We start from the raw sequence: 21,020 nt of genomic DNA on the forward strand, positions 1-21,020 counted from the left end.
ATTACTCATCGCGCTGGAAAGCAGGACCACAACACCCATCCTACTGAATAGTGGGACCCAAAATGTAGGATGAAAGGAAAAAAAGCCCCAGTGGTTATTTGCATTATCTTTTGTAGCACAATGTTAATCAGAACCTGACCTGCTATCTTTGTGATTGCTTACAAATGAGTGAAGAACTGCAAAACTGCTGATTTCTAGACTGATTTAAGCCCCATACAAATTAGAAGAAAACTGCACCTGTGCAAAAAGGTGGCTCATAGCCTGCTATGATTGCAAAGAATTTCTTTGGAGTCCTGCATGGATTGATCATACAGCTGGACACTGTTCATTCAGTTAGTTTTCTATCCTAAATTATGATTCATAAAAATGCCTAAATCGTCTGTAGTTTTCTCCAGAATATCAATGTGAAACACTGTGGGGGCTGGCAAGGCACAATGGTAGTTGCCTTTTCTGGTTCACAGCCTTATTATATATTTGACATGTGTTTTAGCAACACTTGAATTAAAAATTTAGTTTTAAAATATTTGATTACTCAGAAGTAATAACCATCTGAAACAGCATATGGGTTTTGGCCAGTATTACTCTAAGAGTGTGAAGTTCACTGGGTACAGAGCTGACTAGCAAAAAGCTATTTCCATAGATGAAAAAGTATTACCTGGCACTGATGAAACAACAAACTTGAAAGTAGATCATTGAAAAATACTTGCTCACCATACACAATCAATCAGCACTAACATTCTGAGGAGCTGGGCAGAGTGACAAGTATGTAGCAGTTCTTTTGATCTGCTAAGTATGGGCAAAATTCCACCACATAAGCAGTTTGGGTGACCAAAACTGAGGTCCATAAAGCAAGTCCTAGAAGGGAGTATTTTTGCAATTTATCTGAGAACTTCAGATTAACATTTATAGCCAATTTCACAGATAGGGGTTTCCAGAAAACTTTTTAAAAAAAAAAAAAAATTAATGGATTGTAACGAATCAGTTAAACTGATGAATTCCAGATATAAGCCCTCCCACCACTGACAGCTCTATGAAGAAATAAACCAGTGTTCAATATTAATTAAAAACATACACCAAATTTTAGGAACTACTGGGAGGAACAAAGAGCGTTGTTATGACTGTACCTACAGCCATGTTATGCTACCTGTTGAATACAGTTCTATTCCCCAATTTTTCAAGGGTTATAGTAGAATTAGAAAATTAAATGCAAAAAGGATAGTCAAAGGCATTGACTGGCTCCTGCACAGAGCCTTTAAATAAATTATGACTGCTTATCCTGGAAAGGAAGCTACAACAGAAGCCTAATAAACTCACAAGTGACAAGAAGGTGAACACAGACTTTTAATCACCTCTTCCAATGAAAGAGTGAGACAGCTTCAAATGAAACTACTTGGCAATAGGTTTAAAACAAGCAAAAGGGAACATAGTTTCATAAAACCCATAGGAAAGCTCCGGAAGACATTACCACAGGATGTTGTGCTTTCAAAAAGTATTTTTCTATCTTGAGAATTTCTGCAGATTAAGGCCCCCTTTGTCCCAGGATGGCCACATAGAGACAGCTTCAACTATATCCATCAACTGCTTTTGACTATTCAGATTCTAGTTTGGCTTTTTACTCCTCTTTCTCTCCTCTGTCAGCGATAAAATATTTCTCCACACCCAAGCACACTTGCTGTCATAAAGCATCCTGCTGCTACAAAAATATAATCTACCTCTAAAGCTATCTAGCCTATTCACGAACCAAAACTCAAGATCTAATGCCAGTCCTCACTTACCCAGATCCTCAGGAGTGTCAATTAACTGCTCACATAAGTAGTAGTCATCTGGATTCAAGCAGGGCAGTTGCTTCAGTAAACTCTGCTTAGGAATGAGATACAAGACCTCTGCAATATCCCCATCCTCAATAACTGACATCCTTTTGACTGAATTTCTGAATTTCACCTTTTCCAGCACCAATTCTTCAGTTTTACTTGATCCACACAGCTTCCTAACGCTGTTTAAAATGGGGAAAGATGGCATTTCTATTCAGAAAAAGCTAGGGAAAGCAACCAGTAGTGCAAGTAGTCAGTCTACTACTCACGGCACACTGCCCATACCAATCCTTCTCTGTTTCTCTTATCCAGCAAAGGCGATTAAGGAAGATATATTTTTAGTGATTATCTTCAAGAGATTACGACAGTATGCTTGATCAGGTGACTCGCATCTACAACTATTGTAATCAGTTGCAACTCATCCCTGAGAACACAAAAATTGGAAGCAAAATCATAAAGAGTATCTGAAAATCAGATTAATATTCAGGGCAAGAGAAAGAACGTAACTGAGTTATATAAGAGGATTAGTTTAAAATCAAAAAACCTTGCTGTGTCAAAAATCTTATTATGGAAGAATCATCATCATAAGCTACAAACGCACATCTGTGCTTTTGATCTACCATGCCCCTGTTCCGTGCTAGGTCTGCACATGCGCTACAGCAAAAAGGTTATAGTAAACATAGCGCTTGTTGGTCCTCCTTTTTGAGGAATGTGTGAAGGCTGCCTAGCACTAATTCATGAGCAGATTTCTTTGGAGAAATCCTTTCTGCAGCTTTCACTCCCTATTCAATACAAAAGCACTTAAGCTTTCCCCTAACTATTAAGGACTGGTTCGCTTGTGCTCTTTCCACTTTCCTGTGTAGCTGACAGAAGAAGCTTTGCAGATACTGTGCCAACCTTTCCTGCTTCACTTACAAGAAGTATTTACATTAATCCAATTTCAGTGACTTGCTAATCTAATCATCTAATGAATATTTCTCCCTGGGTAAAGGCAGAGTTAATCATCGATGGGGCACTGTAAAGCCGCAGGAAATGCCAAAGCAAAAATTAAAAAAAAAAAAAAAAAAAAAAAAAAAACCACAACACTAACACAAAAAACCCAACCTAAACCAACTTTCATCATCTGTACGAGAAAGTTACAAGTAGAGCCCAGACCAGGACCTGCTCAGAGACAACTTTAGATTCTTTACTCAGCCAAACCCCCAGAGAGAGACAGCTGCGCAGACAGTGTTTGGCCCAGGCTTTCAATTCCCCTTAACACACAGAAGCTACCTGTAGCTGCAAAATGACGTGGTGTAATAATTGAACTGCTTCCAGTAAGGCTTTTGCTAAACCAGAACGTTAAAAAAAACTAACAAATAGGCTTACTGAGCACAGTAAGAAATTGTCACTCAACTCTTCCCTCAAAACCCAGAGTTCAAGTAATATCTACAGATGGGGACAGGCTTTGAAGAGAAGACTGTTACAGATCATCTATTATTACACACCTCCTATCAGGTCAATTGTTTTTTTTTATTTTTCAAGTTGTATGACTTTAATGTTATCATGAAAACAAGCCAAAAAAATCAGTTCCCCTTAAACAGCCATTCTTCTGGGTTTTATAATCAACCATGGATACAGTGGAACAAAGCCAGAACAAACCTGCGCCACTAATTTTAACGGGGTGATGCGAATACATATTTTAGGAAGAGCTGACTCAATAAATATAGCAATTTGACTTATGTCTTAGAGTATCTTCTATCAGATCAGAGATCTCGGCAAAAGCCATGTTTTAAGTATTCCCCCTAGGAAATGAAGCTTTGCAGCCATTTTTCAATCCCTCCCAGATTTCACAACCTATAGACCTACACACCACAGCCACTCAGTTGAAAAGACAGATCTTCTGAAACTCCAAAAGCTTCTACCACTTCAGCCTAGGGTGGATCACCATCTGTGCTTAAAGCAGAGGGATGACTCATAGGAGACAGCTGGATGCACTCTAACACAAGTATCTCCCAGCTCAGTATAAGGGTGTTGTTTGTTGCTGGATAATTGGCAAAGGCTGTTGACATTTGACACAGCAGTGCCAACTATCCAGCCTGACCAACACGTCAAGGTGGACTTTGCCCGTAGAGGTAGGTGAGGCAAAAGCACACATTGCCCTGACATTAACTCTGCGGCAGAAGTTAATCCTCAGAAAGCAGAAAGGGGAGCTCTGCGGTAACTTTTTAAACTGTTCCAACACTTGCTACAGCTTGGCTGTACATCCCAGAAAAAAAGCTTGTCCTTCATTGGAGTATGGATGCACTGGTTTAAGACTGACTCCCCGCTTTCCGCTGCAACCAGCCATGCTGGTTCCAACCTTCCAGCTACATTCACCAGACAGTCATTACACCAGCTACTGCAGGAAGCACTGAACTAGGATGATCTGTGGTGTAGCAGCAGTCAGACAAAACTGTAGTCTTCTCCCACATCATCAGATACCATATAAGCTGTATAAAGCCTCTGCTGATTCCTTTAACTTGCAGTTTGCCCAGAAGAGTTGCAAATAAATGATACAGGTGAACGGGCCGAGCAAAGGCAAAGAGGCTTAACCCACTTTGACCCATCTGTTCCTGCATGTAGCAGGCATGGCTTCTGCAGGTGCAGCAACTGCAGTGTTAGCTCAGGAGGCGGCAGAGATCAGTGCCCTTTTCCCACAGCATCTCCTCCACAGAAGCAGTCAGCCTGTGACCGCTGTAGAAGGGCCCAATGGTATTTCAAATAGCAAAGGACAACCCAGTCTCCTGCTGCCACCAAGACACATGGATTGGTGGGGTCCACGGGAACAGCTCAGTTTTGCAGTTTGTGACCTTAACGTGGCACTGTAGAAGCATCCTGCTTAATTGAAGATAAGGTCCTTCTTCCTCTGAGAGAGACTAATGACGTCCCTTTCCAGCCCTGGTTATTGCTGTCATTGTCTGGTAACTACAGTCTCAAAGATCACTACTAGCTGCTGCTTATAACACAAAACAGTATGATTTTTTTGTTCATGATCTTTAAATACAGTGTATGTCTTTAAAAGCCTCCATCCTGTTAAGATGAAATACAAGACGACAAGAAGTGAGCAAAACAAGACCAAGAAGCATTACAGCAGCTTCCCAAATCAGACAAAGTGCTGTTTGGAGCAGCTGGCTTCAAGGGTCAGATCCTTGTGTCCAAGGTAAAGGACAAGGCCTGAGACAGCCATGTACGAACACTGTTTCCAAGCGCTGGGATTTAGCCTTAGCCAGAATCAAAAAGACTGTGGCAACCTCCTACCACCTAAGTCAAGCACTCGATTAAGTGGCAAAGATTAATTTCTAATATTCTTGCTGAAGAGAAAAGAAAAAGGCAGAAAACACAAGGGCACAACCCTGTCCTTATGTTTCTTGAAAGGCATTCTCAGGAATCCAGGGCGCCCAACCCAGTAGTGTTGAGGAAACTTCCTCAGTATCTGCCAAGTAGCAAAACATTTTTAAAGCCCTGCCAAGTCAAAGCCCTGGCTGATCCGAGCAGCCGGTGCTGAGGGCTCAAGCCTTCACAGAGCACAGTTTGAGGTATGGGTACTTTCCAGACTGGCAGTTTTCACAAGGGGTTGGATGTGAGGCAGGAATTAAGCAGACTAGCTACTTTAAATATGTTATCTCATTACCAACTTCATAAATATTTTCAGCCTTCTCAAAAGCATTTTGTGTTCAATCCCCTCTGAATTCACCAAACCGACTGGCTGCCCAGATGATAAAAATACATATAAATTTCATATACAACCAGGAACAGAGGCTTCTGTACTAATGCTACCAGAACAGAAGTAATGAAAAAAAATTGACTGCAATCCACAAATAAATTGCATAACAGAATAGCAGGCACCGAATAACTGCAAAAATTAGACACCAAGGGCTAATGTAGTAGCCCTTCTTCTACTACAAAAGTAGTAGAAAAAATACACCTCCATCCTCCTGAGCAACACTGAGGATTAAACTGGCCCTTCAGGTAAATAAAAGCCAGAAAAGTGTAGTGCGCTAATACTGTCTTTAATCGCTTCTGCCATCAGAATTAAACTTCCTGCAAATGCATTTCAGCATCACTTTATCCTTGTACCAAAAGCAACAAAAACCCCAACCAAAAAAACTGAGAAATTGAAGTCATTCATACTAGTTCAGCAAAACCTGACTGCAGAGAAAAACTGAAGTAAAACCACAGACACCAAGGTAAAACAAAATGATCTTTCTTCCTTTTCCCTTATACCACTTCAGAGGGTAACACATTTATTGCACAGCTAGATAGCCCCAAATAACATTTCATGCATCTGTCCAAGGCGACAGGATTATCTTCATCTCCCATGTAAGAAATCTCAAAGATACTGAGAGTATAGAAAAAGGGAGAGGTGGGAGCTTCACATAAATGAAAAATTAGCAAGCACTATGTCTATTTATACCAAGAAATATAGTTATCCAAGCAATAAAATAAAAGAGCAAGCAAGAGAAAAAAAAAATTCTAACATTCCAGTTAAAAAAAAAAAAATCAACCAAAAAAAACCTTTCTACTTGTGGTAAAATTACTCCACACGTGCAGCTTTTTCACTTCTGACACACAATTTACTTACTCAAGACCGCAGGCTGATGTACAAAACATCCAGCTATTTACTGTAAACTTGAGAAAACACTTCATCCACATAACGGAGACCAAAAAATCCACATGCACACCTTTAATTTCTTTACCTAAACGTCCAAAACAGGCAGTCATCTTCTGGGCATAGTGACACAAGCCATCCTCGCTGCAGGCTGCCTCACCAAGGACCTGTTCACTCATGGCTTCAGAAGGAGCTGCCCTTCTCTGCAGAGTCAACCAGCTACTGCTTGCTTGAGACTGATAAAACAACAGAGCTTCCTCCTCCAATTATTGCCATTAATAATTCAGGTGCTACGTAAAAATTGCTGAGCTTTAAAAACCGGTAGTGCAAAGCTACTTCGTGGCTTTTGAAGTAATCATGGTTTAGTCCTTAAGAAGTACCTCAGCTTATTATATTCCAATAGTTTACAGAAAATACTTTCAAACTGCAACAAAACCCATTCTCTTGGTGCACACGGGGAGATATTGTTGGGATTATGTTCAGATCCGTGAGAAATTTAATATGTTCACTTAGTGCAGACCCAGAAACAGTGTTACCACCACCACTGAAATGTGTTAGGACATATTCCAGCAAGCAGACATGTCCACTGCTATAAAAGCACCACCAGTTCATCATATAATTACCACGAACCACTTCTCAATGCTATATATCTTCTGGGGACTAAAAAACAACAAAAAAAAAAGAGCCCAGGTACTAACATCATCGTACTTTCTGGTACTTTCCAGCACAACATATTTCAGAAGAACTAAGGCACCACATCCAGGAGCAAAAGGAAGAGGGTATTTTCTCAGCTCACTCTCTAGAACATGAAGCCCACCTAATCTTGTTATCTTGGCTGAGAAGAAAATACACAAGAACTGACTCAGCAGCCCTGCTCCCAGCCAGCTGCAGTGCCCACACATAGCTGTCTCTGCTCTGCTCTTCAGAGACAAGGGCAGAGCACTATCAGACTAACTAGGGGAGAAAGCACATAAGAAAATCCGCTACAATTCACACAGTTAATGACACCTACTGAGCTAAATACTTGCAGAATGGCTTTGGCTATACTCTCAACTCAGGTGACCATTTCCAGCAAAGAATATGTATTCCTCAGAGACAAATATCCTCCTTGTCTACCATGCTTGCTTTTAATCCATTCATTAAATGCTTTCTGCTTCCTCACTAAAATAATGTCCACTTATGAAAAAATATTTAGCAGAGATCATATAATGACTACTGATGTCCACATTAAGCACTGTTACTACTAAGTAGATGCTTTAAATAAGAGATCTGTGCTAATACATCTAGACGTAAATTCTGCTCACAACAGATTGAAAACCCTGGTTATTTAGTATTACTTCAAGAATCTGTTGTCTGTAAAAGCACAAGATATAGTTAAAAAAGAACTCAGGGGCATTAATATCTTCTATTATGCTAAACACTATGAAGGATCTATATAGATATGAATTTTACAGTCCACAGGTCTCTACCATGTTCATTTACTGGTTTCAACCCATACAAGGTTCTATAAGGCAAGCTACACTACTGCCTATGGCAGGAGAAACATGAAGACCACGAAGCCACAGGGCATATCTTTACCAGCAAAAAAAAGAGTGACTTGCTGAAAAGGGCTAACTCAGGTTAAAGTGATATGAAAGGTAAAATTATTTGTGTTGTAACTCAGCTGGGTAACCCAATTAAGCAGGAGTCTGCCATTTAGGCTTGTTATCAAGCTGCCAAGTCAAGATTTTTTCCTTCACTACTATTCTAACTGACACTTAACTAATCACTAGCCAAACTCCATCCAAAACACCTGGTTTTGCAGCACACACATGCAAAACACAGTGTGTTATGAAGTCTGTCAAGTCCACAAAGTCTGAATGTCTGTATGAAAGGACAACAGCAAGTTCAAGTCTGAACAAGAAGCAGCTACATTTGTATCACCTTACACCATATCAAACATTAACTCTTTGAAAACTCACCTGGGGATCTCCCAAGGTGGCACACTGCAAATTGGATCTCACTTTTATACATTAACAGCAAGATGTGCATGCACAAGCTATTTTGTTAAACTAATTCAGAAATAAGAAAGAAAATTTTATGTATTGATTTCTTCTTGATGTGCTTTTCAAAACATACATTAAACATCGCTTTGTTCTCTATTCTTCTGCTACAATTTGCAACCAAGAAAAAACGCAAGAGAAAACACAACTACGTTTCTATCTCAGATTTAACTAAGACCACATGGTGACAATTTCCTTTCCCAACTGATGACATTTGCAAAATCTTTCAGCTGAATTAAAGCATTGTGCTCAGCTTCCTGTTATCAACTACGTATGATAACTTTCATGGCACATGAGCCTTCGACAACAAAAGACCAGCTTTGCAGTGCATTGTAAAGCTGGACAGGCAGCATAACAAGCTCTTGGGAATGCTTTTCCCTTTGCTGTACATTCAGAAATTTAATCTGACTCACTTCCCTAAACTCCAGCATCCACCTTCAGTGAAGCAGTGCACATAAAGATTAAACAAACAAAAATATCTAAACAATATGCTTGAGATTACATCTAATCATCTTTTTCTTGGACAAAAGAGAGAGAAACACCAGCCATTTACCATCATCTGCAATTATTAGCTAGGCTGAAATAGTACAGAGAGAAATCAATCACCAGATGAAATATTCAAAGTACGTTAGGAAAAAAAACCAACAATAATGTTAGTTAGCAAAGTACTCTCTACTACCTCTAGAAGTCTTAAAACGTTCCTTTCAAGCATCAGGTATTGGCCACTGCCAGGGATCAGATACACATCCAGTGGAAATGAAAGAATGGTTTAAATCAATTTCATAACTACATTGTTTCTGTATTGGATAATCCACTTCCACTAAGATTACTGCAAATAAACAAACATAAATTGTTTTTAAAAAGCATCTCTTAAGCTTATCTAAAAGCAAGAAACAAAACTATCTGTAAAACTTCAAAGTCACTAACATAAACCAAAATACGAACTCTTCCTACATTACTGTTGTGAAACTTGAAAAAAAACCCAAACCAAACAACTTTCACTTTCCTTGTCATTCCCAACTCACCAATCGTAACATTTTTTAAATCTACCAAAAGATTTCTCAAATTATTTTTCTGTCTTCTGCAGGAAGCAGGTATTTGTAAAGGTCATCCGGTTTCATTTTTTAAATTATTTCTTCCACCAGGTTTAAAGCTACAGCAGAGACAGCCAAGTAAATCCCCAAATGGTGACACAAAACGGGCCCTCTTTGGAGGCAGAAAGCTGAAAGTTCGTGTATTCAGAACTGACCCTCAGTCTGCCAAAGGAACCAAACTATGTGGCTTCATCACTCCCTTTGCATCATTTGATCTTCATGCAAGATTAATTCTGCAATCAATTCTGGCTATAGCTGTCCTTTAACAAAACAACAAAAAATTACATTTACTGAATCTTGAAGTGTCCATGCTTTCTAACACCTATGCTTAAAGGCATCTGCCGATGTATTTTCCTGTTAACGACCCAAGGCCTCAGGTATGATGCTACGCTAAAACAAGTACTAGTGAAGAATGTCACCAACATCCAGATGAATTACTGCCATATCCAGCACTGCCTGTGTTGATCCTATTCTGCTCTATTTAAATTCTATTTGCTGAAATCCATTTTTAGCATTTAATGCCATCGCAGCTACCAAAGTATCTGCTTCCATAATCAAATATTCCAATTATTAATAAATAGTGAGATTAATAGTAAGAAAGTAAGGCTGAAGGGCTGGAATGATAACCTGGGATTTAAGAAACATGGAGCCTTTGCTCTCCCACAGACTTGTTTGTCCCTAAACCATTCCTTTAATCTCTTTCTTTCTGTTTCCCTGTATCACTTTCCCCCCTCACTAGGGATTTGTGACAACAAGTACATTAAAGACTGAAGTTTTCAGATAGATTCTGTGATAATGGAAACTATAGAACTACCACAGATAACAACTTGGCCGTAACTGGTCAGCATTAAAAAAGAGGTTGTGTAAAGCATAGCTGAGTGCTTCTCCTTGATCTTAATTACCTTCCAACTTCATTACCCTATTTTTTAATGATTCCAGTAGATTGCAGCTCTTATTTAACACCAAAAGTGCTCAGTTCCCCTGGAGAATCATGTTACCAGATAAGGCAAACATAATTCTGTACATCTCTGATCTGAAAATTCCATTTTTAGCTATTCTGCCCCAAAGAAGGAAAATCACTGTTAGTCTGGTTGCTGAGACTAGAATAGTGCAGTTATCGAGTAATGACAAAAGGCATGACTCAACCGAAGGCTATTTACCTTACTTTATCAATCCCAATGTTTATTTTGGACTAGTCATGGACAAAAATATCTGCCAGAGTATTATCAGACACAAAATAACTGTGCGCATTAATGGATCAGTCTGTTGCATTATTACTAGATGAGGTGGCTCAGCATTTTATTTCCTGGCAGCACAAGGCTAAGCTATTGATCTATATAATGTCAAGAACACTGCACCATGTATTCTTACAGCAAAACCAAATCTTTTTACTTATACATAGGAAAAAAACCCATCTGCAATTGCTGACAACTGGTGCAATTTTGTAGGTAGTATATAGCGAGGGCTATATGAAATATAAATATAAAAACTGCTGCACTCCCAAGAGTCTGTGATTGAACAACTGACTCAACAACACAATTCAAGTGCCTCCCTATCTCAAAACTTATAAATAATCCCATGACTTCCGTAGGGCCATGCACTATGCTTTAAGTTAAAGAGACGCCTAAGCCTCTCCAGGGAATAATTAGCAAAAAGGATCCTGGCAGAAGCTGGCAGTCCTTCAGATATTCAGTAGGAAACTGTTGGGTTTTTTCTACTCCTCAGCAATGTGTAGGTACCTTTTATTCAAACAGAGCAAAGCCTTTCAAGATAAATGCAATTCCTTTAATCAGACTTTTTTTCTTTACTTTTCCTTTCTTGAACTTTGACATTTTCCTTCCAGCTGAGAGGAGAAACTCTTAGTAACATTCTCTTTGCAACGTAGACCTCATAGTAACTGAGACAGAAATAAGTTGGGAAGCAAAGAGATCAAAGTTGAAACCTCAGTGTTCTTTCAACCCTTATATTATTTCTTGTACCTTTATAAAATGCAATGTGTTACAAGCATGACATCAAAGAAAGCACCACTCCTCTTGTTATGTATTAAAATAAACTGGATATAATTATACTCTCTCTTCTGACAAGTCACACAATTACAGAACAATACATGGCAACTTTACTGAAGCGCTGAACAAAGATTTATATTAAAAGAATGTCTACTCTAGGTCACTGCAGGACTTACTAAACATTCCCCATTCTCTCCTAACAGTGGACCTTCTCCTGCAGATGTAGAACTAGCACAAATGATGAGAAGAAGAATTAAGTATTTCTTTTGCTGCATCAAACTCTCAAGTTCTCCAACATTACAGCCATTCTCAGAGCATGCCATAACTCTAAAAGGATAACTTTTGCACTCATACTGCCCTCTCCTAGCTTCAGTGAAGCCCTAAAAGAGATTCTTTCTTCGTGCTCTAAAGACTAATTTAAGGACCTTTCAGAAGCCAGTACAAACTTTTTGTCAATGTCCATCAAAACTAAGAATAGGAGGTTACCTTTCTATATAGTGGAAAATATGGCACTGCTACAGGATGCCAGAAATTACCTCAGATCAGTTCATCCACTGCCAACATTCCTACTAAAAGCAGCTTTAAATATGCTGTGTTGGCTAACCTTTGTTTTGTAATTAAATAAATCCTGCAGCACTGTTGAACCCTTCCTCTTGTGGTCAGCACTATCTTCTGGTTAAATCAGCTGCACGCATACACAGAAGTGATCAAAAGCCGTGTTAAAAACTAAGAAACTGTCAGTTAAGCAAAATTATCACTCCATGAGCAGCTCACTTCTCACACAGTGACTCTGTACAGGCAAAAACGAAGCACGGACACATCTGAAAACACATTGATGGGGCAGATAAAAGACTAGGAATGTAGTTCAATTTATTCATGCCAGGAAATGACATATCCCATATAACTAACAGCATTTGATAAACTGAGGGTCTGGTCCTCTTGGGTATCCCATGGTCTCATTTTGCTTGCTTTTTTCTTGATAGTTAAGAGGAATCTACGCAAATAAACTCTGTAATCTGGCACCAACAGGAAAAGCAACAGTCAGAGGAACACAGCAAACTTCCGAAGCTGACAGGACATTAAAAAGGAGAAACGTGTTCTTGACTTGATGACAGGTACAGCAGGATTTGTTCTTTAGCAGTGCCACTCAGCACAGAACAGGTCGTATCTTAAGAGGTTTCCCTGACGTGTACGATGTTGGGAAGCTGTGCCTATCAAATCCTGTGAGAGTTACTCAAAGACAGCACTAAATCAAGAATCTTGATCCTGCAGTGGAAGTGGAGGGCATTCGGTGTCCAGCAAACTACAATTCTGGAATAGAAGATAGGATATAAAGTCTTATGATACTGGGAAAAACCTTTCCAGGGGTATCATAAACTATAGGAATAGTGAATGAGTCAAATGGAATAGCTACAAAGACCACTATGTTGACTGCTTGATTAATATTATACTTGCAACAAAGATTTACAGCAGTGTTTCTTCAGCAAGAATTTCTTGATCTCATCCTGCCACTGCTTAACCAAATGCCATATGAGCTTATTTGGTTTTGCCAGTTAAGGTCATGTGTGTCGTGGGCTACTAACAAAAGTATTTTTTCCAGCATGTGAACTTTAAACAAAAGCGTGGGGTTTAATTATTTTAAAGTAAACTGAAAAACATAATGTAAAGTCACGATGTCCCTGGCCATCTTCGAGACAGAATCTGCTGGTGCATTCTTAGTCACCATTACAGAGTCTCTATACTTCTTGGGACTTAAAATACATTAAATGTTGCACCTAGACAGTTGAGCCACAATGGGAGGTCTGATTCTTCAGTTTATGTATAGTGCAAACAACTATTACTAGTCCATACTAGGAGGTTTTTTTGTTTGGGGTTTTTTGAGTGTAAATAATCCCTCAGTCTAAGGTAAAACTTAGTTTTCTTTTATTTGTGTTGACATCACCACTGTGGTACTTGTAAATACAGATTTACCACTGACACAAATCAATGACCGAAAAAGAAATCCCTTTTCCATGCAGTTCAGCTTCAACATCCCTTCCGGTATTAACACTCTCTATGCATCTTGAGTTTTTTGGTAGGAGTTTTGCCCTGTTATGATTTAGGAATAGCTCTGCAATTGAGAATAGCAAAACAACAACAATTAAAGAAAGTAGGCGAGCCAACCAACCTGTCAGGCTGTGCTAATAAAAATTGATTGATGAATTTCTTCTAGCAGCACTGAGCAGTATTTTCAGATGAATCAGTTAAAACAGGTGCTGACCACCACAAGATTTATCAGTAGACAACCTTATGTCATAAACATATGTTGTGCAAGTTTTCAGACTGAAACCAGTTGGCAGCTTCCAGTTATTTCCTTTTTAACTATGAATGAATTACAAGATAATGCATTATTTTGTAGTACTTTTCTGATAGTTCTGTTATTGAGTTTTTTCCCCACATTTATGCTTTCTTTGGAATCCAAACTCTCCCAGTACCTTTCCTAGAATCAATTAATTGATTCTGAAGATGTAAAAAATTTCAGTTCTCCAGCTGCTTACTGGATTGTCATCAGAATAAGGTCAGGCCTTCCAACTCAAAGTAGACTGTTACAAAAAGTAGTAGATCATTTTTCTAGAATACGAAAGCCAGCACGTGTAACTGATTAAAAACAAAACTGAACCAAAACAATCTATTTTCACTATGCACTTTAATGAAATGACAAAAAAATATCCTCAAAAGATTCTCTCTATATATTAGATTTCAAAAGGGCTCAACTCTCAACCTTCTCCTAATGCTAGGGAAGAGAAAGAGCAAACACGTACAGAGTAGCAGGGAGAAGGAATCAATCTTCCCTCCTGTGCTTCATCAGCGTGGCAATCAGGAGTTCATCTACCAGGATCCAACAGTGAGAAGAGATTTCCATGTCCACACAAGAGATCACCTGCACTGGCCAAGGCAGGCTGAGATATAAGCAAGACTTCCCCAGCTCTCCATTTATCTGGTCAGGAACGGAGAACCAGTTATTCGCCTAATCTCACTAGAATGAATCCCACAGGACTTGGACAAATGTTCGTTTGAACAGTACATTCACATAATGATATGGTAATTTCCCACAACACAACAATATAGAAACCGCTGAACTTCACCGAATGCTATTATATTGTACTTCTGTGGAGATTAATCTATATTAATGTAATAAGTCTGAAGTGGTCTTGTAAAAATAAAATGGTAAATAAATAAGGACAGAAAAAGAAGTAATTTTGCACACCTAATTCAGCAGTCATTGAGAGAAACAACAGAAACAGAACTGTTACATCTAGTTCAACATCAGGTTAGGTGTTTGGTCTACAAAGACAAATTAACAATGGAAAAAAAATATTTGTTGTTATAAACACTTGGTAGAAAGTTTGGGTTGTGGGTGGGGTTTTTTTTAATGTAAAGTGATAATTTTCATAAAGAGATGTACATGGTTCTTTACTATGTCCACCTGCATATTTTTCAGGTCTAGATCCATACAGATATCTGTGTGAGATTATTTTTAAGAGACAAATACTGGATTAGTCAACGCAAAGAAAAAATAGGATCTGACTTCCAGCTCTAACTCCTGAAACCAAATGCGTACCCCAAGGGTTTATTTATCTGTCCAAGCATAACAGAGAAAGCAACTACCCATACTTGAGTTACCAAGAAAGTGAAACATATCTTCTTATCCGTATACCTCTTCCCCCTTTTTCTAAGATTATGGTACAAATAAAGAGAAATGTTTACTAAGCAAACTAAGATTTGCATGCCTCTTGGATGCAGAGTATCCACTTTGTATCACTGTGTTGTAACTTACCACCAAAACTGTGCTGAATGTGCTTCTGGTGTTTAGAAGCGAAGTGCTATGAGTCTCATCTCCTAATAACTCCTTGCAGGTTGCTACACGCTGCCATTCTGTACTGCACAGTCATACCTGCAGCACCTTTGAACAAGGAAAAAGCACCGCTAAACCAGCAACAGCTGCTCAACATCCTGCTGCCTGCCTCTCTGTGCAACAGCAAACACAAGTGACAGACTGTTGCAAAGGCAGCCAAGAACTTGTAGGTGTGCTCAGTCAATGTTTCCTCAGGTTAAATGCCAAGCAAGCTGCCCTCCATAGCACCCTGAAACAGATCGGTTATCAGCTTTTCATTCAAAGCATTGATTAACAATACTTTAAACTTTTATGCCACCTTCCACAAAAAAAAAAACAACCAAAAAAAACCCCTCTAAAACCTCTTTTTACAGAACCTACCCCACAGCAGTAGCATGCTGTCACCATCTTTACCTAGAAGACAAAGAAACTGCAAAACTGAGCAGAGAATTACCTCTCACAAAAATACACATGGAGTCAGAGCTGGATAACATGACTGCTTAACCCCACTGAGTTGTGCTCTGCTCCTCACACTAAAAAATCCAGTCCCGGGGAGAAACACATGGATGCATGCACGCACTGTTCAGCCACCTAACAAAGTCCACTGTTCATAAAATACACCAGGCTGGGGAGGCGTTTATCTGTCAAATTAGTAAAGAAAAACAAACTAAATAACAAAATCACTCTATCAGAAACATTCCAATTTCAGTCCAACAGAATTTCCTCAGCCTGTTTTCCTTCTGTATAATCCAAGAACTAATGTCCTGTGGATGGCTTAACCTATGTAATTTATCAATAGAGATTTACATAGCAGAGCTATAGCCCAGGACAAACCTTTGCTGTTTGTGGAGCTCTGATGTATTTCTAGTTCCATTTGTGCTCTCAAGCAGTAATGTTCCTGGACCTGAAAAGCTACAGCCTTTCAGAGCACAGATGACAAGCTGGAGGAACAACCCAGATCCTTCAGAGGTGGTTCACTCTATGGCTTTACTCCTAGTATTTCCTGGGTTGAACAGTACTAAAGGGAGTGGCCCAAGCAAAATAGGTGTGTCTGTGTTCCCAAACAGTTTAAAGGAAGAGTGAGTATTTTCCTCTAGATATTCCATTAATCATCAGGACTGTGGCATGTAGTCTTTCAGTGACATGTCCCAATGTATTAACCATCTCAAAGCAGCTGAGATTATCAACAATTTTCTTCACACAAAAGGATCCTAACCACTCTCAAAGGCTGATAGCAAACGGACTTGATTTTGTCCTGAGACTCTTTTCTATTTTACTCTGCATCTCATCCCTGCTCCACTGTTTGTCTTTGACGGCTATATTGCACCTAAACAAAAGAGTAAGAGCGAGCCTGTGGAAGATGGGCATCAAAGACACAGTGACCACTTCCCACACACACTTAGAGCAGGGAAAGCCAAAGTCCCAGGCACCTTCCCCAGGTTCCTGCACACTCCGCCTGCACAGAGGCAATTACGCTGGCCATAAGGGTAGACTTCCAGGCATTTCCTTCTACGCATTTGTACGTATCCAGAGACAAACTGTTCCATAAGCAGCTGAATTAATTAATCATTTTTTCCTGACAGATTTGCGTCCAACATCCCCAACACCCATCAGGTTTGCCCTACCTCCATGTAACATCCTCTTGGCAATACCATTCCCAGAAATGCTTTCAGTTCCTTTCCATTTGTCTGCGTTCCCAGTTCCTTCCCATGTCCTTTAAATTCATCCACAGAACCCTTAAGCTGTCTTCCTCAACTGCTTCTTCAGTGTCTTCAATTTCCACCCATACCTCCTAAACTGCACCCTTTCCTTTCATTGCCCCCTTTCTCCTGTACCCCCACTAATGGTACCTTTAAGTTCTGCTTTGCTGAAAGGCAGAGAGAGGGAAGACTGACAGAGTAGTTGTACAACCCTCCTGTCCTAGGAAATGAGGCTGAAAAGCAGCCAAACACAAGCTGCTGAAGCTGACAACTTGCAACCCAAAGCTCTCTAGAACACACTGAACTCTGTACACTATTATGGACTGAGAGATGCTGTTGTAACAAGGATCCCATTTTATCCCTAAGATTTCACTTTAGATGACAAAAAAGTGCTCTTTCTCCTTTAAACATGTATGAAAAGATGCCAGAAACAGAAAAACCTTTTGGGGCTCCTGGGTGGGAACTGCAAAATCCAAGCAAATGTTGGGCAACTACTTCTAATTCTCTGCTTCAAACACTAAATCCTGAATTTCCTGAACTCTTGCCCTCATTTTCTCCACAACGAATTGTCATCTTCTCAGGCAGTTTGTTAAAAACACACACTCATGTGGCCACACAGCCAAATGTAAACACAGGCACAGAATCTGCTCTCTCCACCTTTATTCTCAGTCTGGCATTTTTCTCCTCTGGCTTTATACATTTTATTTGCTGCCAAATTAAGTGCAGTGCAGGACAGGGCGTTCACTCCATTTGGACTTTAACTTGCCTGACTGAAAATTATTAGCTCATCAGAAAAACTGCTTTCTCTCTGCTCCCATTCTTCTTTTTAATAATCAAAGCACTCCACACTTTAATCACCATTACTACCACTCTGATGTGGTAAGCAGATACAATTATTGCTGTTCAACAGATGAAAAAAATTAAAGCACTAGTACTTCATTCCCAGGAAGTGTTGACCACTAACATGTATTCATTTTATTTACTCTGCTTCTAGATACAACTGTGTATTGCGTATCTGTCTCAGAGAAAATGGTGAAGAGGAGCTAAACGGGTTCAGAAATAAGTTCTTCTGTCCTCATTAAGAGACAAGTTCCTAAAGTATGCCAGTGTGACTTCTGTAGTTAACCACATTTATACTTTTTTTTTTTAGGTGAAGAGATGAAAGAGAAGGAAAATGAGAATGATTCAACATACACCTACATATTGTACAAGTCATCACGCTCACACTAGGTATTATTAGTAGCTATAGCATTAGACGCTATGTTTGAGACACATATAAACTCAACTCTTCTACATGGCTTTGTATGTACATACACATTGCCTCTGTAATACAACTGATTATATGTTGATTTTATTTAGTGTTAAATTCACTAACCGTACCTAGTAGTTTTGTACACCATTGAGAAGTTACCATTTCTCACACGTTGCACTAGTCCCAAGTCTCACCTCAAGAATTTCTGCATGTTTCTGAATGCTGAAGGTCTAGCCTCCAGAAACTCTAGGTAATTTGAAATCTGCCATCACACACGTTGTAAGTTTGCCCCATGAAAAAAACCACATAAATGGCACCAAGCGACGAGACTTTGAAATATTGAGGTCTATTAGGCTCAGCAGAGAGATGTATTTGTTGGCTATTAAAGCTCAGCAGAGACTTGCTATTAGTTCTCCAGCAATTTCATCGGATTTAGCTTATGCCATCCCACACAGTTCTCAGGCCTATTGTAATTCCCACAAAGTGACTGAGAATAATCAATCCCCATGCTGCAAGGGATATGCAGAACGACACTGGTGCCAGAAAAACAGAAAGACATCAGTGTTCTCCATGACTCCATTACACAGACCAACAATCTAACATTTCTTCAACTTAAGAGCTCTTTTGTGTGATTTTAATTTTCTTTTATTGCCTTTTTTCCCCCCCTCCAGACTTCATGTAACCCAAACAGAGGCCCCCACAACCATGAACTACGTACTATCAGAAAACCTACTAATCAAGAATGTTGTCAGTCACTTCAGCCAGCCACAGACCCATGCGTCAGCATCTTCCCGTTGTCCCTTTCTAGTGGGAGACACACCACACATCATCCTTTCTCCTTCAAGTCTCAAGAGCAGTTCTTCCTAGACAACACCAGACCATATTAGCTCAGCCTGCTTCCTGGAAGATCTCATCCCTGTTGAGATCTTCTTTCCATACTACAGATGAGGAAAACACCAGGCAAACTAAGTGATTTGTCCAGTACCACAAAACTTTATACCCAGCTTGGAAACTGAATCTAGGTCTCATGAATCCCAACACAATGGTCTAGCCATTACATCTTCTGTTTAAATAAAATTATTTACTTGAAACAAAACCAAACCACAGAAGAAAAAATACAAGAGACTTTAAAGGAGACTCTTATCAAAGGAAATTAACTTACCCTGTTCCTTCATAGCTGATCTCCTTATTTCTTCTCACTCCAAATCCCATGTAATACGAAACGCCCCTGCAGAGCTCCTGCGGATGCCACAGCTTTTTCACGGGAGCTGGTTCACAAGTGACAGCACAGCAGAACCAACAGATCACCACAGGAAAATTACCCGCAGACTCTTCCTCGGTACTTCAGCAATTTCCCTCCCCTCCCAATCTAGGCTGAGACTAGTGATTGCTAATCATTCTTCTTCTCATTTAGAGTTTCCGGCAGTGACTCCTCCAGAATCTTTTCCCCATCCTGTGAAATTATTGCATCACTGTCAATGCCTCTGTCTCACAGCAGAAAAAAAATTTACAGCAACTTCCTCAGAGCCTGTGCACAGCAATTCTTTCCAAGTGCAACTGCTTAGAACAAGTGTTATGCCATGCATTCTGTGCTCCAGAAAATGAAACTTCATAAACATACAGAGCGTAGCCAGGCAAACGCTTCTTTCTTGTGCATTGCTAATTGCATCTTAATTATAACCTTTTACATGTATTTATGTACCTTTCATCCTAGTGTATCCCAGAGCATTTTGTAAACTGTCACACGGTTTTAAAAGGAGGCCTATATTCATACAGAACTACTAGTACCCAGACATCTCTAGAATCCAGTGCAGCAGCCTGTAGATAAATGCATTATGAGAGAGATTTGGGCCAATGGCACAACACTGCATCTCTGTAGTTAGATAAAGACCTTCCCTACCCCTTCAGACATCATTTGAAATTCTTGCATATCCATTTCATTTGATGATCTGAATGTTTTAAAAACATTAATTAACTTGTACAGTATTTTAATTACGTAAGGCATAAATAAAGATCTAAAACCTGCAATGCCTCCACTAGTATTCAAGAGGAAGTGCTTAAGGGAAAAAGCATATGAACCAGGACAAATATTGAACGATCCTTCTAGTTTTTCTCCCACATTGCAGCAAAATGGTGGTTTAGCTGGAGACTGCCTCCAGAGCAGTGTTTTAACAGCTACCAATGCACCTATTCTCTATACTTTTTCCTAATTCCTATTGGAATACATCCCTCCTTTTCATTGCTTTGCACTCTGAAGTATTGAGCTCCATCCTGTATGCCAGTGCTAGATGAAGAAACACTTCCAGAATTGCTTTTTTTTGCTTTTAAGTCTGTCACCTGCTGATTTGATCAGGTTAAGGTCAAAATTCTTGCATCCTCAGGAAAAAATAAAATAACAAAAACAATAATAATGAACAATCATCCTCTACATGCTTTCTCTGCACAAAGATTTTTAGAATATTTTATTGTGTCTCAACACCACACTGTTTTACAGATAAACAAACACAGAAGCCAAATTTTTCCAAGAAAATAATCTGAAACAAGAGTTTACATCTGCAAGAGTACAAGCTGTTTATTTTTAGATGTCTAATTTTAGGCAGCTAGTTTTAAA

At 39.4% G+C, this 21,020-nt stretch overlaps 1 protein-coding gene across 10 annotated transcripts in view; it reads right to left on the reverse strand.

Annotated features, from left to right (window-relative positions):
* Positions 1-21,020, reverse strand: part of ABLIM1 (actin binding LIM protein 1) — a 208,641-nt gene that overhangs the window by 141,587 nt on the left and 46,034 nt on the right. For 6 of the 10 annotated variants that reach the window (XM_080403369.1, XM_080403377.1, XM_080403371.1 and 3 more), the window contains exon 1: positions 1,776-19,862. The exons of 1 other annotated variant lie outside the window; for it this stretch is intronic. In XM_080403369.1, coding sequence (XP_080259495.1) covers positions 1,776-2,019 — 244 coding nt within the window. In that variant the 5' untranslated portion in view covers positions 2,020-19,862. Of the gene's footprint in view, positions 1-1,775; positions 19,863-21,020 lie in introns of those variants that run through there. 3 more of the 10 variants (XM_080403374.1, XM_080403372.1, XM_080403376.1) reach the window with 2 other exon arrangements.

The sequence above is a fragment of the Falco punctatus genome (genome assembly GCF_963210335.1).
Source record: "Falco punctatus genome assembly, chromosome: 9".
Classification (NCBI taxonomy): domain Eukaryota; kingdom Metazoa; phylum Chordata; class Aves; order Falconiformes; family Falconidae; genus Falco; species Falco punctatus.